The following is a 16100-nucleotide window of genomic DNA, read 5'->3' as shown; positions in this document are numbered from 1 at the left end:
ATGAACTAAAAAAGGGCTAGTAGAACACAGAAGAGAATGTGAATGGTCTAGTTTCCTTTTTATGTAAAGAGCAGTGGTGAGGTATGGGGTGTGTGAGTGTGTGTATGGCAGGGCAGGTGTGCAAGGTGATATGATTACGTATGAATTTGGAAAATAATCACTCTGGTTGCTATGTAGAGAATGGGTAGGGGCATAGGGAGAGCATGGGGGTGGATGGGGCAGCCCAAGTAGAAGACTGTTGCATAATCCAGGGAGAGTGATAGCTGGAGGAGATTAGCGGACAGACTAGAGATACAGCAGGGGGATGAAAATAACAGGACCTGGTGTTGTACTTTAATACAAAGTTAAGTCACACTCTGACCTTGCATTTAAAGAACAAGTAAGGGACTTAGAAAATCCTATAAATTCCACATATGACCTTATAAATGTGCTATTAGTATTATAAACACAAGATTATCATTTGGAAGCACTGTAAGAGTTCTGGAAATGAACACATATCCCTGAAAAAGAATGGATGTCAGCAGAGAAAATTGGCTTTGGTTTATAAAAATTCAACTCACAGGTACTTTGGAGCAACATCTTATAAAAGAAAAAAGTGAGGATAGCTTGGATTGACTTTCTGCTCATTTCAACGGTCACACTCTGAAGGATTCCATGCTACTGATTAGGAACTATGATAAGGAAATAAAATGGAAGGAGGTACGGAGAGTTTTCTGGCTTCTAAGCACAGAGAATCACATTAGATGTGATCTGAGACTGCTGTCCGTAGCTGGTTTGAGGCATTCACACACAGAATTGTTAGGTACATACATTATCTCCAGGTCCCCAAATCCTGAAAATGCTCCTTTTGGGATGACTCGAAGCCTGGTGAGGACAAACCTCCTGAAAAGAGAGTGGACATGAAATGTCACAACCTATCCATTCATTGTTAAGTAATTGAATGCCTAATGCATAATATCAGCTAATAGCCAATACACACTAAGTGTGAACCATTCAGTAATAGTTGCAATTGCTTTGACATGATCTTTCCTCATGTCACTGCAAAGCACTATTATGTTAGCACTATGTTATCCCCATTTTGCTTAAGAGGAAACTGAGGTTTAGGGAGGTTTAAAAATTTACCCAAGGTCACTCGGCTGATATGTCGCAGAGCTGAAATATGAACCTTCTCATTGTCAGTCCTTCATGTTATTTCCTGTAGCCCTGTGTGGGTCCCCTTCTCGTTTTTTACTTGAACCCCCAATATCACTTCCTTCAGTGTACATCTTAGCTGCCCTTGCTTCTTATTTCAAAGAGAAAATGAAATCAATAGAAGAAAACTTCTCATGCTCTCGCGTGGCTCACACCTGTCAATCCATCTGCACCCGTGCTTATACACCCCGCCTTCCCTCCTGTTACCATGGGTGACCAGGACCCTGGACCTGTCTAAGGACAGCCCCTCCAATCCACTCAGATCTCTTCCCCAATCTTCTAGTCTCTACTAGATTCTGCCTATTAGTATACAAACATGTCATGATTTCACCCAGCTTAAAAGTCTTCTCTTAACCTTAGCTGACATCAGCTTTTGCCATTTCATTCTACTTAACGTATTTGTCTCACACCGGCCTCAAAATACCTTCCAATAACTCCTCATCTCAGTCAGGGAAAAACCCAGATTGTATGTAATGGCCTGTGGGACTCAACATGACCTTCCTGCTCGCCCTTTTCATAGATCCTCTAATCTCAGTTTTGACAGCTTTTCCCTTCGTTCATCCTTTTCTCATCACAGTGCTTCCTTGCAAGTTTTTGGACAGGCCAAGTTCCTTCTTGCCTAATGATTCTGCATTTACAGTTGGCTCTACCTGGAACATTCCTCTTCTGGACATCCTCTTGACTTGCTCCTTCAGCCCACTGCTTGCTCAGATGTCACTTTCTTAGTGATGCTTTCCCTAACCAGTCTTTTTAAAATGACAATCTCCCCAACTTGGCCCTGGCCCCCTTCATCCTGCCTAAATTTGTCTTTGTAACACTTCTGGCATGTTATACATTCTATTTATCTATTTATTTATTCACATATTTATTTATCTCTTACCCACAAGTAGAACATTCACAGAACTTTCTGTCTGATTTGTCTACTGCTGTATCCCAAATGCCTAAGAACAGTGCCTGGAGCACCACCAGTACTCAGAAAACACTTCTTGGGTGACCAAATGAATGGCTATTAAACAGTCTCAGAGTTCTAGGCTTGAGGGTGGAATTACAAGTGACCCTTTGGGAATCTCTACAACAGGAATACTTTTCTTCCTCTGGCTTTGTCTTGCTTTGTCTTGCTTTGTAATTAATCAAGAAGAATTTGGCTTTCTTTCCACTTCAATCTTTCCTTCAGCAAGGCAGTCTGTCACAGAAATTAAGTAATTAAACACCGTGGCCTTGGATAGTTTCACAAACCTTCATTGCTTCAGTCTCCTATTTATTAGTGTTACTGAAATTTTTGTTTGAGGAAGGTTATTATTCAGGCAAACAGTTCTTTTCTTTCACTTTGTTTGCCTTTGGCTGCCATGTGCACCATCTCTATGGTGAGGAATCATGAGGCAGAATCCTGTGCACCATTCTTGCTGTAGAGGACTTTATATACTTGAGAAGGCAAAACCAGAAACCTTGGAATCACCCGAAAACAGTTGTGAGATACTGTTGGTGTAATAATTGTAAATGTTATATAAGGATTGAAGTGAAAAAGACCCCAGAGTACATAAATATACAAAAGGAGTAAGGGAATTTGAGCCTGGCTCTCAAAATTATCAGGTCATAGTAAAAGCATAGTCACTAAGAAAGCATTTAAAAATAAACTGTGATCTAATTTCCTGTAGCCTTGTGTGAGTCCCCTTTGTTCTCAAAGAGTATTAACTTCTAGAATGACTATCTGAAAAGAATCAAGTATAGTTTATACTTGCTTATTGAACTCACTTAACCTTAGTTAACATAGACAAATTCCTTTTTTCCTTATTAATCCCAGATGGAAGAATGATGAAACCAAACAACTGAAAGTAAATGATAAAATTGCTTTAAACTACTTAAACAGTCTAAAATATTCATGGGAGTTGAAATACTAAGGTAAAACATTAACTAATAAGATGTACAAAATATGGAGTCTTGGATAATTGACTCTTCTCATTAATAACAAGTCAACTATACAGTGTTTTTGATTCAATCCTTGTAGCAGGCACATTCCCTAAAATTTTCAGTGCCTGTGCCTGTGTTAAGTGATTTAAACTTTTAGCATAATTAAATCTTTTTTGAAGATTGAAAGTCTTCCATTTTCTGAATGTTATAATAAATGAGATATTCTGAAGGTACTGCTACTAAATATCACCCAGTCTTCTATGAAACATAACAAATGTTGTTTTAATTACATAGTTGAGCTTGTAAGAAAGTATGAGAAGCCCAAAGCCCAAAGTAAAGCAACTGAATAGCAGATGGAACCCTGCGTAGCAAGAGCAAACCAGAATTCTAAGAGGGTAAACTAAAGCCAAAATGTTCCCAGGGGTGGGGCTGGGGGGTGGGGGTGCCATGGACTTGGTAGCTAAGAAATTTGTGTTTTGATACCAAACTGGTACATGAGATGAGACATGGGAGATGGAATATGCAAAGGTCTATTTCTGCATGTCATCTCTCTATCTTATCTACCTTTGTCTGTCTATCTCATATGCATTCTAGAAAGAAAGGTACAGATAATGGGGGACAAGCAATTTTCAATGAAAAAACATCTGGAAATTTTCCATAGTTTATAAAGGTATAAATCCTCAGATTCAGAAATCTCAACAGGTCCCAGGAAAAGAAACAAAAATAAATCCATTGCCAGATACTTGTGAATTAAAACTGTAGAGTCTCCTCCCACCCCCAAAAAATGTTTATTAAATGCAGACAGAAAGGGACCTATTATCTTCAGAAAACTTATAAACATATATTCAAAATTATTGGAGAAAATAACTGCCAGTTTAGAATCCTTTACCCAGAAATAATCATTGAAATGTGATAGTGAAATATAGACAATTTTATACAAATTTAATTAGTCATTAACAATGTCTTGGAAAAATAATTCCTTTAGAGAACAGGAAAATTTAATTCAGTAGGAAGGCACAGAAAACAAGGAATAGTGGACAAAGAAATTAGTGTCCCTTATTTAATAGGTGGGTTTTCATAATGATTTGATTAGAAGACAATAACAAAATGTTGACCAAGAATGGGGTCACAAAGCAAACTGGTACCAAACAAATCAGTTTCTTTAACAATGATGTACTCTAATACTGAGAAATCAGTAATAAGATAATTAACAGCCCTTCTCCACAACACATGTACACACATCCTGAAGCTAAAACCAAACCAAACCAAAGCTCTCTGACATCATACATGGGGTCAAAGAAGAGATTACAATACTAATTAGGAATTTTTTGAAATTGCACTACAATGAAAATACAATATGAAACTTATGGGATGCAGCTAAAACTGCTAATTGTAGAGAATTTATAGCTTTAAATTATTATACCAGAAGAGGGGAAAAAAGATGAAAATTAATGAATTTAGCTTCCAACACAGGAAACTAGTGAAAAAAACAATAGAATCATGGAAACACAAAACTATAAAGCCAATATTTCTTTACCATTTCTGGCTAGAATTTAGGTACAAAGTCAAAGGCAGTTTAATAAGAAAATTGGTAAAATGAGGGACTTGACAGAGATATTTTGAGAAGATAAACACTTAGCTATATGTTGCAACTTGATGTATAGAGCTAAAGTTTAGTCTATACTAACTTGTTATTTTATTATTTGTAAGGTTAAGTTCCTTTGTAAATTTATTGCTTAGATAGATTAGCACTTTCTACTAATATCAAAAGATTTATTACAATAGTTTCAAGGATTTTTGACTTATAACTTTAATATTAAAAATGATTGTTACAGAAAAGTCCATTTATTTGAATGTTGAAGAAAACCATTTATCACTCAAAATTGCAAACTCTACTTATAGGTTTATTTTTACCAGCAACTTTCTGATAATTCATTATAACTTATGTATCTCTAATTAACTAATATAAAATGTGTGTTTAGATTTCCTTTAAATGAGGAACATTGGTAAAGGCATTATTCTTGATGGATTTTCTTTTTAGAAATAAATGAGATTCTAGCAGGTTAGCTTTAAAACAAATTGCACGGTTTAGCTTCATCTTGAGAGAAGAAACCTAAAGAGAATAGAGAGAAAAAAATATAAAGATAAGATTAGAAATTACTTAAGGATAATGATAGAGAGGATCAACAACATTGAAAGCTAATTCTTTGGAAAGATTAATAAAATAAAAATAAAATCTGCCCATATATATCAAGAAAAAAAGGAAATAAAATAATAAAACAGTGAGAGTTATGAAAATGGCACTTAACTACAGATATAATAGATTTTAAACTAACCCAATGAACAATTTTATAAAATTAGATAGGAAAAATCAAACAATATGGGTAATTTTACCTGCCTACAATACCAAAATTGACTCATGAGGACATACAAAAACTGAATAGATCTATAACCATTAACAAATTGTGTTGGTAGTTTGAAACCTATCCACAAAAAACTAGGTCAATGTCATATGATTTTAGAAGTAAATTCTATGTTTTTAGGGTAATAGAAAATCTCAATCTTACAGAAATTATTTCAGAGACTAGCAAAAGATGGAATGCTCTCCAACCCATTTTCTGTGGCTAATATAATATCAGTAATAAAAACAGACAGGGACAATAAAATAATGGAGGGATTTAAGCCAATATCACTTATTAATGTAAATGGAAAAATTTGAAATAATATAGTGGTAATGTGCATTCAATAGAGGCTAAACAAATAATATGTTGTTACCAGTTTGGGTTTGTCCTAGAATTAAAGGGTTGCTAAACATTAGAAAACTCTATTAAAGAGTATTTCCACATTAAGAATATACAAAAGAAAAACCACATGATTTCTTAATAGGCAAAAATAGTATATTTGATAAAAACCAAAACCCAGTCATGATAAAGCCTTTTGACAAATAAGGAAAAGGAAAGATATTCTTAATCCAGTAAGGGATAAAATCTATCAAACACTGCAATAAATGTCATACTCAATGGTGAAATATTGGATTACATTAAAAACTGGGAATGAAGCAAAATTGCCTGCCATTACTTCTTCCATTTAGTATTGTGTTAGAGGCCCTTGCCTACACAATAAGAGAAGAAAAAAGATATTATCAGGATTATTGATGGGAAAACTGTCATTATCTGTAGATACTATGATTGTCTGCATAAACTCTGTTCTTTAAGAGATCAGTAGTAGAACTAATGTAGTCCAATAAGGTAGCTGGCTGTATAATTAGTGCACAAGAATAATTTGCATTCTTATTTTAAAGTATATCATTAAGATGATCGCAGAACTTATACAATATAAGAAATTAATCTAGGAATAAAAAGACAGGGATATATGGAGAAGAATCAAATACTGAATTGAAAAACATTAAAAAACAAACCCTGAAAATGGAAAAAACATGTTTTGAAATGTGAAGTGTCAATATTGTGAAGACATCAGTTTTAATATTCACTAATAAATAAATAAAATGTAAGACCCATCTAAGGTACAATAGATTTTCTTGTTTTGGTATGTGTGTATGGAAATTGACTAGTTGATATTCATATAGAAGAGCAAGTTTCAAAGAATAGCCAGAAAAATTTGAAGAAGTAAAACAAGATTGGAGAAATCGGCATGCAAGCAATATGATTTTTACAAAGCTATATTGATTAAAATCTGTGGTATTGACAGGGATTAAAAATAGACCACTGGAAGAGAATAAAGAGCACAGAAATAGACCATAAATAAAAGGAAATGACAAATGACTAAGTAGCATTAAAAATCAATAGAGCGAGATATGGATTCATCAATAAGGGATGCAGAAACTGTTGATTATCCTTGTGGGAAAAAATAACACCTTTGCTGATTATAATATTAAAATCTCAATTCTAGGCTTATTTAAGATCTGAATGGGAAAAACCAAACCTTTAAAACTTTTAAATAAAATGTAACATTCAGTCAGAAGACTTCCTTGAAAAAGGACACAAAATATTACAAACCAAAATTAAAAAGTTAATAAATTTGAGTATATCCAACTTAAAACTTTTGTAAAACAAGGATATGTAAATTGAGAATATAATTGTAGACCGAAAGATATTTGCAACATACACAACTAACAAAGTGTTAACATCTGTAATATAAGGAACTTTATAAAATAATGAAATATAAACAACTCAGTAGAAAAATTGACCGAAGATTCAAATAGGCAATTCATATATGAGTAAATGCAAATGGCCAATAAACATGAAAAGATACCAACTTCACTAGTAACCAGGAAAATGCAAATTTAAACAATAATTAGATCCATTATATATTATCATATTGGCAAACATTAAAGGGAAAACCTCACACTAACAGTGATGGTGAGGAGTGGAACAATAGGACATTTTCAACACTCTTGATGGAAGGGTAATTTGCTAAAGTAGCCATTTGGCAGTATTTATTAAAGTCAAAGATACAAATGCCTTTGGACCCAGCTATTCCATGTCTCTCTCTGCCACATGCACACCTGGGGACAAGTAAAAGGTTAATCACTGTAACATCATTTGTAATAGAAAAACCTGGAAATGAATGCCCCGAAACAAAAAAATGAATAAATATTAATAAACTGTTTATTGACAATGCCAAATTATGAAGAAGTGAAAAGGAATGAACTGAGTAGCACTGCATGCAACAATCTCTATAAATCCCTAAAGCATAATGCTCAGAAAAAAAATTTGATGAGATATATGTAGAGTATGACATGATTTTCATAAAGGTTAACAACATGTAAATGAAACAGCGTATTGCTAATAGCGTATTGCTTTTGTGTGAGTCATGTCTTTTTATTGTGTATTTTTGATGCTTTGACATTTTGGAGTTTTGCTGACCCTGGAGGGAATGCTTCTCCCAGGGCTAGCTAATTCCTAGAGATGACAAACTGGCCTGTGAGTATGTCTTTCATATGCAAACCAACCAATCCAGACGCTATATCCCCAAGCACCTCCTTTATGGAGCTCTTAGACCACCATTTCCCTGCCCTAAACACCTCAGGGCATCCCCTGCACCCCAGAATTATTTAGGTTATTTAAACCAGCCAATTCTAAACCTGTTTACCCTGTATCATCAGTTCCCTCCCATGGAAGCCACAATAAAGGCTCTTGCCATGTTTTTCCTCAGCAACCTCTGCCTCCTGACTGACCCTGGTGCTTCCTGATGTGGCCCTCCATGGTTTGATGTACCCCCTTCTCTTCATATCTGTAAGTATAACAAACTGTCTTTTCGACAGCAGTTTTCTCCTGATCTGCTGATCTCACTATACCTGAATAATAATAAATCCTATATTTTTAAACATTTTTAGAGATGCATATATATTTATCAAAAAAAAAGATCTCAAGAAAAATCAACACCAAAATCAGCATAGTATTTACTTCTGTGATGAGGAAAAGGAGTGGGACATAACTATATCTAAAATATTTTATGTTTTTAAAAAAGATCTGAATAATTATGAACAAATGTTAAGATTTGGCAAAGCTGAGTGGGATTTTATGAGTGTTTATTATTCTCTACACTTCACACTTAAAATGTTGCATTATTTTTCAAGATTGAAATTTTCACCAGGCCATATCCCAAGCATCATTTACTTATTTGTTTGTTTTCAAACAGAGAGAGCTATTTAAAAGTATCATGAGACTGTTCTTGTCAGATGGCACCTTTACTCCATTGTAAGGGAGCATAAATATCTGTATGATTTCTGTAAAGATGCACAATTCATCAAGATGGCTCTGAGAAGAAAATTTTCTTCACTGCATTGCAAGTTAATGCCTCTTCCACAATGAATGGGGTGGGTGGGATTTACTTTTTTCTTCCCTGAAATTGGGAAGCTTTAGGATTCCCTTGAACTCTGTCTCTGTTAGAAGCAATTCATATCTTGGACAGTCCGTTCACCCTTGGCCAAATTTAATTTCCCTTTTTGGCTTAAAAGAGAATGGTTTAAAAGATCCCATTAAAAAGCTTTCTGGCAGCCTGGAAAACAGCCAATATTCTTTTTGAGAAAGCTGCCTTTTTATGAAGGCCCAAATATAAATGACATTATGCTCTGTGTTCTTTGAATTTCACACAAGTTTAAAAATTAAAGTGAGAACAGCTTGGCAAAGGATATACAAAAAGAAATTGATCATCTTCCTGACCTCAAAGTGCCAAGAGTTTTTGAGCTTCATACTCTTCAGGTCAAACACTCTAACTTTCTGGGAATGTGTTTATGAAAACTATCCAAAAAAGGTGGCTTGAACTAAATGAACAAATCATCCAGAAAAAAATAGAAATCAAATAACTTGATTTGGCTATTTACTATGATTCGGCCGAGGACTCCCCCACTGTTAAAATCATTTGGGCATCTAATTGGTTGCATTTCTTATGTTTTTCCACGTGGGTCTTAAAACGTGGGACAGGGAATAGCAGGAATGAAGGGGTAGCTTCCATGTGTGTAATTTTACTTTAAACTTTAAAAACAACTCCATATTTTGACATAAATCTTGAGTGCTTAGATGTGAGGTGCTGTGTCATTGTAAAATGTAGAGAAATTGGTTCAGCTGGCATAAGCCCTTTACCCACCATTAGATCGAATAAGCAAATGCCAAGAATTCACAGGGGTTGCAGGGTCTCTTATGAGGTTTTCTTAGGATAGAAGTGTCATTGGTTCTATGTATTCATCTTCCATGGTGTGGAGGGAGCACTTTTCCCTCACCTCAAGCCAGATGTGACAAGTATTAGGAGAACTAATTGAGGGAATTGACTTGGATTTCCACAGTTTTGGGAGATGGAGAGACTGGGACATAGCACAAGTTTGACCTCTAAAGGTCAAAAGTCACCAGCTGCATTAGGAGAGCTACAGTTCCATGGAAAAGGGTATGGATTTCCCATGGGCCAGACCTGGACCCACAAAAGGGAGCTGGATTTCTCACTCGGAGGAAAATGATCTCTACATAGTGAACTGACCCCAAATGATAGCCTGTAGGGAGTGGACTTCTGGAAACTGGTAGGAGGAGGAATTTTTCTCCAGGAACTACAGACCAAGGTCTCCAAGTGTAAGGAATCCTGAGGAGCCCATGTGAGCTCCTGTGAGAATAACAATCAGCATTTGAGTATCTGGCACACCTGTAGGGTCCCAAATCAGATAGCCACTGCACCATCAGAGTTAGATACTGTTCCTTTCTCTCCCTCCTAGGCCCAACCCAAGTGAGGCCAGAAACAGCAGCAACTGGGAGAGGAGGTAGAATGAGGAAGAGAGAAGAAACCCTCCTCCCTCAGGAGGAGCCTGGTGTGGGTGTCTGAGTCTGAAGCTGGCCTGTGCAGTGGAATTCAGTCATTTTAAATAGGGTGAAAGAATGGAGTTTCAAGGGAACTGGAATTTCATTTCATTTATGAGACTGGAACAGCTGTGGTGCTGCCTAGAACTTCATCTGGCGTGGGGAAAAATGAGTCAACAGAGTGGGTTTGCTTGGCAGTGATGATAAAGAAAAAAGTTGCTTTCTGGTTAAACCATCCTGAATCCATCTGGATCAATTTGTTATGATTTCTGATTTGGTGAAAACCTTCTCCCAGTCATCCTTTGTAATGATTTATCTGAGAGACAAAGTATTTACAAACTTAAGTAGGGCAAGGAATAGAAAGGCTTGGAAAACATTCTTATTCCTATTTCCTCCCCTGTTATTTAGCTCTTATTATATGGGATCTTGATGAACAATTTAGGACAGAGAAGGTAATCTGACTTTCCCTTTTGGCTCAGTTTAAGACAGCCAAGAAATAATTTCAAGGCAAGGGCCAGCCATAGGGATTCTCTGCGTAACACCTGAATGGCTGGCCAAAGGAGGGGAGATCCACCTGTCCAGGTGTGCAGTTTCCGTAGACTGTCTTATTCAGCTCAAGTCCCAGATGATCTGCCTCATGTAGACACTGTCATATGGCACTGTGTCAGCTCACCATGCCTTGGTGTTTTCTTTAGGAGAGAAAGTGTCTAAGACAGAAACTCCTGAGGAAGGTCGCACTCCACACCAGCTCCACCTCACTGTCCTCTGAGTTGCCATGATTTCCCTTCAGTAGCTTCTCCAGAATGGTGATTCTCCACTCTGATCAGCTTCCAGTGAGCAGGGCTTTCTAATAGCTGTTTTGAATCTGCTTTCCCTTTATTTCCATTTATGTCCCCTTATGTCAACATCTGTGCTGGGCTGATAAAAGGTAGGAAGGCCCTGTTGCTAACTGCATACCACAGCTGACTTTATCTCCTCCTTTGTGCAACCTTTACATCAAGGCTGTGGAGACTTCTTTCCTAACTACCCCCCTTTGTTTACTTTTAGTTATGGAATTGCTCTCTACACCACTTTTTATCACATGTTCACTTCCATTTTGTCACTTGTTTGCTTTCATCATCTTATTGGAATCTGATACCTGATTTATAAACCATCTATATGGAAGCTCAGGATTTATATGCTGAAGAGAAAAGATCATTAGGGTAAAAAAATTAGGCTCTGTACAAGGTATGTAAGTGACTGGGAAAAGTCAAGTCCCATCTGTGAAGTGAGGAGTTTGGACCAGGTGATCGCTTAAAAATAAGATACATTTTACTATGTGGTTATATAGCGGAATCCTTTACAAGTGGTCTCCCATTTCAGTCATATTCTGTTTAAAACAAGAGAGATAATTTTATGTTAAGTACTCAACACAGAATGAAGCCCATCCTAGGGGATTACTGAATAAGAGCCAGCCCTTCTTTTTCTCTAGTCAAGGTCGAAATCAGTCGAGCATGTCCTTTCCCTCCCATCCCTCTGCCACCACCCAGGCCAGACCCTCATTCCCTCCTGTCTGCAGCCTTGGCAGTGACCTACTCACAGGTCATCTTTTTGTCTCTACTGTCCAATCTGTCTCAGCTACCGTAACCGAGTACTCCTCCCAAACACTGCTTGCCATGATACTCTCCTACTCAAAAGCAAGACAAAACAAAAGAAAAAAAGCCAACAAAAATGAAAAACACACAAAGCCCTTCACTGCTCACTGCTGCCTCTAAGAATCTTAACTCCTTGTCATCCCTTTGAGGCACTCCACAATTTGCCTATTCTTCCTTTTCAGCAAAATGTTCTATTTCTTGCAGCTGAACTCAAACCAAGCCATGCCTTCACCATTTGTAAATGGCTTGTGTTATATATTTATTAAATCCTATAGGTTTATGGATTATCTTTGTAGATATATAGAAAGATTCTATAGAGCAGGAACTATGCCACTTGTTTGTATTCTAAAGGGCCTAGTGCTTTGCATATTCAAAGTATTAATGCATATTAGTAGATGGGGGGTAATGTTTACACTGGCAGTAGCTCTAAGTATGAGGCATTTGTGCATCTCACACTGTAAATCACAGAATTTTTTGTCTCTTTAAAATTATTCCAGTCATATCAATCAGTTTTTTTCAAAACAACACCTAGAGCATACATAAATGATGAAAAAAACAGGCATTTAGCTTTCTAAGAATTTAATACAGGCTTGAAGAATATAGGAAGGGATCTTTAGGATACAGGAGAGCCGTTGTTTTAAAGTAAAAGCTGCAAATCATTGGCCTATGAATGGAACACAGCTCAAGACATGTTTTGTTCAGCCCACATGGTATTTTAAAGAAATTTGAATTGGTTGCCAACAATTCAATTTGTGAAAGTTAATATATGTAGATCTATGGCTTCTCTTAAAGATTTAGATTTAGCAACCCAGGTCTACGCATTAGTGTCTAATGCCTTAGACATGACAGAAACTGCTGGCTGGTCAGGTTCCTTGCTGGTCTGTTCTTCTGTCTTGTGCCTTAAGACTTTGAGTTTGGGATTTCTAGTACTGACAAGCTAGTCTGAATGGCTTTGAACCCTTTAGAAACCATGATTCTCAACCCTGAGTGCATATTAGAATCACCTCGGGGAGTTTTTACATACTCTAAATGCCTGAGCCTCACCCCTGGAGTAAAGGAGTGTGTTCAGGCACCCTTATTTGAAAAGATCCCTAGAGGATTCTGATGGACAGTGAAGATTGAGAACTTCTGCTTTAGAGATATGGCTTATAGAATGAGCAGCAAACTGATTTGATGAGTACTTAGGGAATTGGCACTCCCTGTGGGCATGATGGGAAAAGGCTTTGACAAAGCTGCTACTCTCCCAAATCTCTCTCCCCAATTCATGGTGGAGGCACAATCTAAGCAGTTGTTTATAATCTGGGAGGGGTGGGAAACTCCAAATTAACACATCACTATGATTCTTTGGAGTAACAACACAAACAGGGCATGTACGCATCCCTTGGAGACCTCTTTCTTTGGTCAAGGGAGCTGAAGATTTTGCATACTGGATCTGGATCGGGGTGGAGAAAACTTTTCCCCAGAAGGTCTATAGTGCAGTGAGTAAAAGTAGTATATATCACAGTAGAGGAGAGCATTGAATGGGAGTGAGACAAGTAAGAGAGAGAGGAAGTCCAAGGTAAGGGAACAGAAGCAGGTATTGAAAGTTGGCATCAGAGAATGTCTATTTGTCCTTTTGATGAGTATTTATTGTGTTCCTATTTATATGTCTGATGCCATTCTGGGCCCTGGTGACACAGTGATAAAAAAAAAAAAGAGCATCTGTCCTGAGTTTATCTTCTAGCCAGGGAAATAAGGAATGAGAAATGATTTGAAAAAAAAAAAGCAGGTACAGTCATGGGGCAATTACTTGGTATGCAGGGAGGGTTAGTCATGTACAAATTAACAGAGATAAAGAAGAAATATTCCTTTAAAATCTGTGTACATAGCTATGCATACATATATAGATAAATCGAGAAAGGGAGTCAGAGAAGGAGGAAGAGAGGGAGACCTACCATGTACAGTTGTTCATTTACAAATCATTTATTGATCCTGTATTACATGGCACATTATCTGAGGTACTAGGAAAAACAGTGGAGAACAAGATACATTTCCTACTCTACCAATTCTAATTTTTTGTGAGAGATATATATGTAACCTAAAAGTTATAGTATGGTATGTCTGGTGATGATGACAGTGTATTTAGTGCTTGCTGTGTCAGGCATTGTGCTAAATATGTCATGTGCATTATTTAATGTAATCCTCAAAACCATTTCATGAAGTAACTATACTTGTGTTTACTTATAGATGAGAGCACTGAGTTAAGAGTCATTTAGTAACTTGATCAAAAATATAGCTAGTAAGTGGCTAATCTGATTATCAAACTCAAGTCTTGTCCCCAAAGCCCATAGTCGTTATACATAATATAATATATGTATATTTATATCACAGAGAGACAAGAGAATGGGTTTGCAGGGTTGGTAAGGTTTTAATGAGGACATTAATTTTACAGTGGAATGAATGAAAGCAATACAGAAAGTCTGGGGCTTAGATGTTTCTTTAAAAAGCAGTACCAGGAAAAGTAATTCAAAGGGGGACAGCAGTCATTTGAGATTATGCTGGGAATTTGGGGGAAAACACAAAGATGCCTCAGGAAGGTTAGAAGAGAGATTTCACCAGAAATTCCTCTGCGGGCCAGTTTTATTAAATTAATTCAGATTTAGGTTTTTGTTAATCTAGATTTTGGGTTTTGGTCTGGATAGAATTCAAGCCCATTCTTACTTTTACTCTGCCATAGTGAATAAACAGAATTCCACTTTAATGAGTCATTGGGGTCTCAGATGGTGTCTAATAAGATGGCAAATACATTACACCTCCAACAGAGTTCTTTTGGTCCCTTCGGTTAATGTCAACCCGATTGAACTGTGATTTTTATTGATATCACTTAAATCAAGATGCAATAATGAAAGGTGACTGTCACATAAAGGTCAGTTTGGGGCTACTTCTGCTCAGATATAGGAGGATTAACTAGGGATAAACTTCTTTCTAGAATCTCTGTGTTCTGGCTGACTGACAGTCACTGAGAATGAAACCACAAGAACACCACAAGAAAAGCTGATCACTGCTCCATGAACCAAAGATAAATTTAAGTCTTTCATAATGCACTTAAAACTAATTTCCATTTTCTATTTAGAAGTTTCACACATTTAATCAGAAACCGTATGTGTTGAATAACTATCTTTTACTGACTCTGTAAAGTGCAAATGTCAAATGTTCAAATGATCTGTTAGTGACAAGAACAAATGCATAAAACTATTTAAAGTAAATTTAGAGAAAAGCAAACAAGATGGTTCTCAGAATGCAACCCTGTATCCAAATTCATTCCTAAAATAATAAATATTATTTATTATGGGATTATAGAGAATTATTTATTTAATCTTCAAGACAATAACCTGATGGTATCTATACCTAATCCTTAAGAGCAAAATGTATTTTGACAGAAGGAAAGATACCCTGAAAAATTTAATTTCCTCTGTTGGGATAAGAAGAAAACATTATTTAGCACTGTTTCTTTTGTGTATGGAGCAGAGATTTTACCAGAAATCAAGATAAATACCTCTGTTTTGCATCAGAAGCACATAAAATAATATTAAGCACCCAGTATGCCTCTCTAGATACTAACTGCTAGAACAGAGTGGATCCTGAATAGTTTACATGTTATAATTTGTCTATGATACTTGATTGGTAGAAATAAAAAGCAGAGGCCAATAGAAGCACAAGAACTCTCTACTTCATTAAAAAATACTGAATTCTGTAAATGATAATTTCTGGAGTGACTGTGTGTGACAAAGCAACAGGTTTTCAACAATGGTATAATAGTATTAATACTTGGCATTTAACAAAGAGAGAGTCATGTCCCCATTTCCAGAACATGGGGATGTATTTCATTTTACTCTAAGAATGAAATATTTATTTTGACTCTTGACATTTCCTATTTTGAAAGCACCCATTGATCTAAGAAATAAATGTTCCTGTTAAACAGGGTTTTTATACTAATTTAAGACTCCAGTATGGTGGTGAGGAGCCAGGTCACTGGGGGTGGAACACTGCTTCACTCAGTCTCCACCAGACTTTTGCAGTTCTG

The 16100-nt window shown here is 36.4% G+C and overlaps 1 protein-coding gene across 1 annotated transcript in view; it reads right to left on the bottom strand.

Moving 5' to 3' along the window:
- FSHR (follicle stimulating hormone receptor) overlaps positions 1 to 16100 on the bottom strand; it is a 176490-nt gene that overhangs the window by 109689 nt on the left and 50701 nt on the right. The window contains exon 2 of the mRNA XM_036926066.2: positions 811 to 882. Within this exon, the coding sequence (XP_036781961.2) occupies positions 811 to 882 (72 nt within the window). The remainder of the gene's footprint in view (positions 1 to 810; positions 883 to 16100) is intronic.

This window comes from Manis pentadactyla, chromosome 2 (genome assembly GCF_030020395.1).
Source record: "Manis pentadactyla isolate mManPen7 chromosome 2, mManPen7.hap1, whole genome shotgun sequence".
In the NCBI taxonomy this organism is placed as follows: domain Eukaryota; kingdom Metazoa; phylum Chordata; class Mammalia; order Pholidota; family Manidae; genus Manis; species Manis pentadactyla.
The sequence above is the reverse complement of the archived record's forward strand: the minus strand, read 5'-3'. Positions and strand labels throughout refer to the sequence as shown.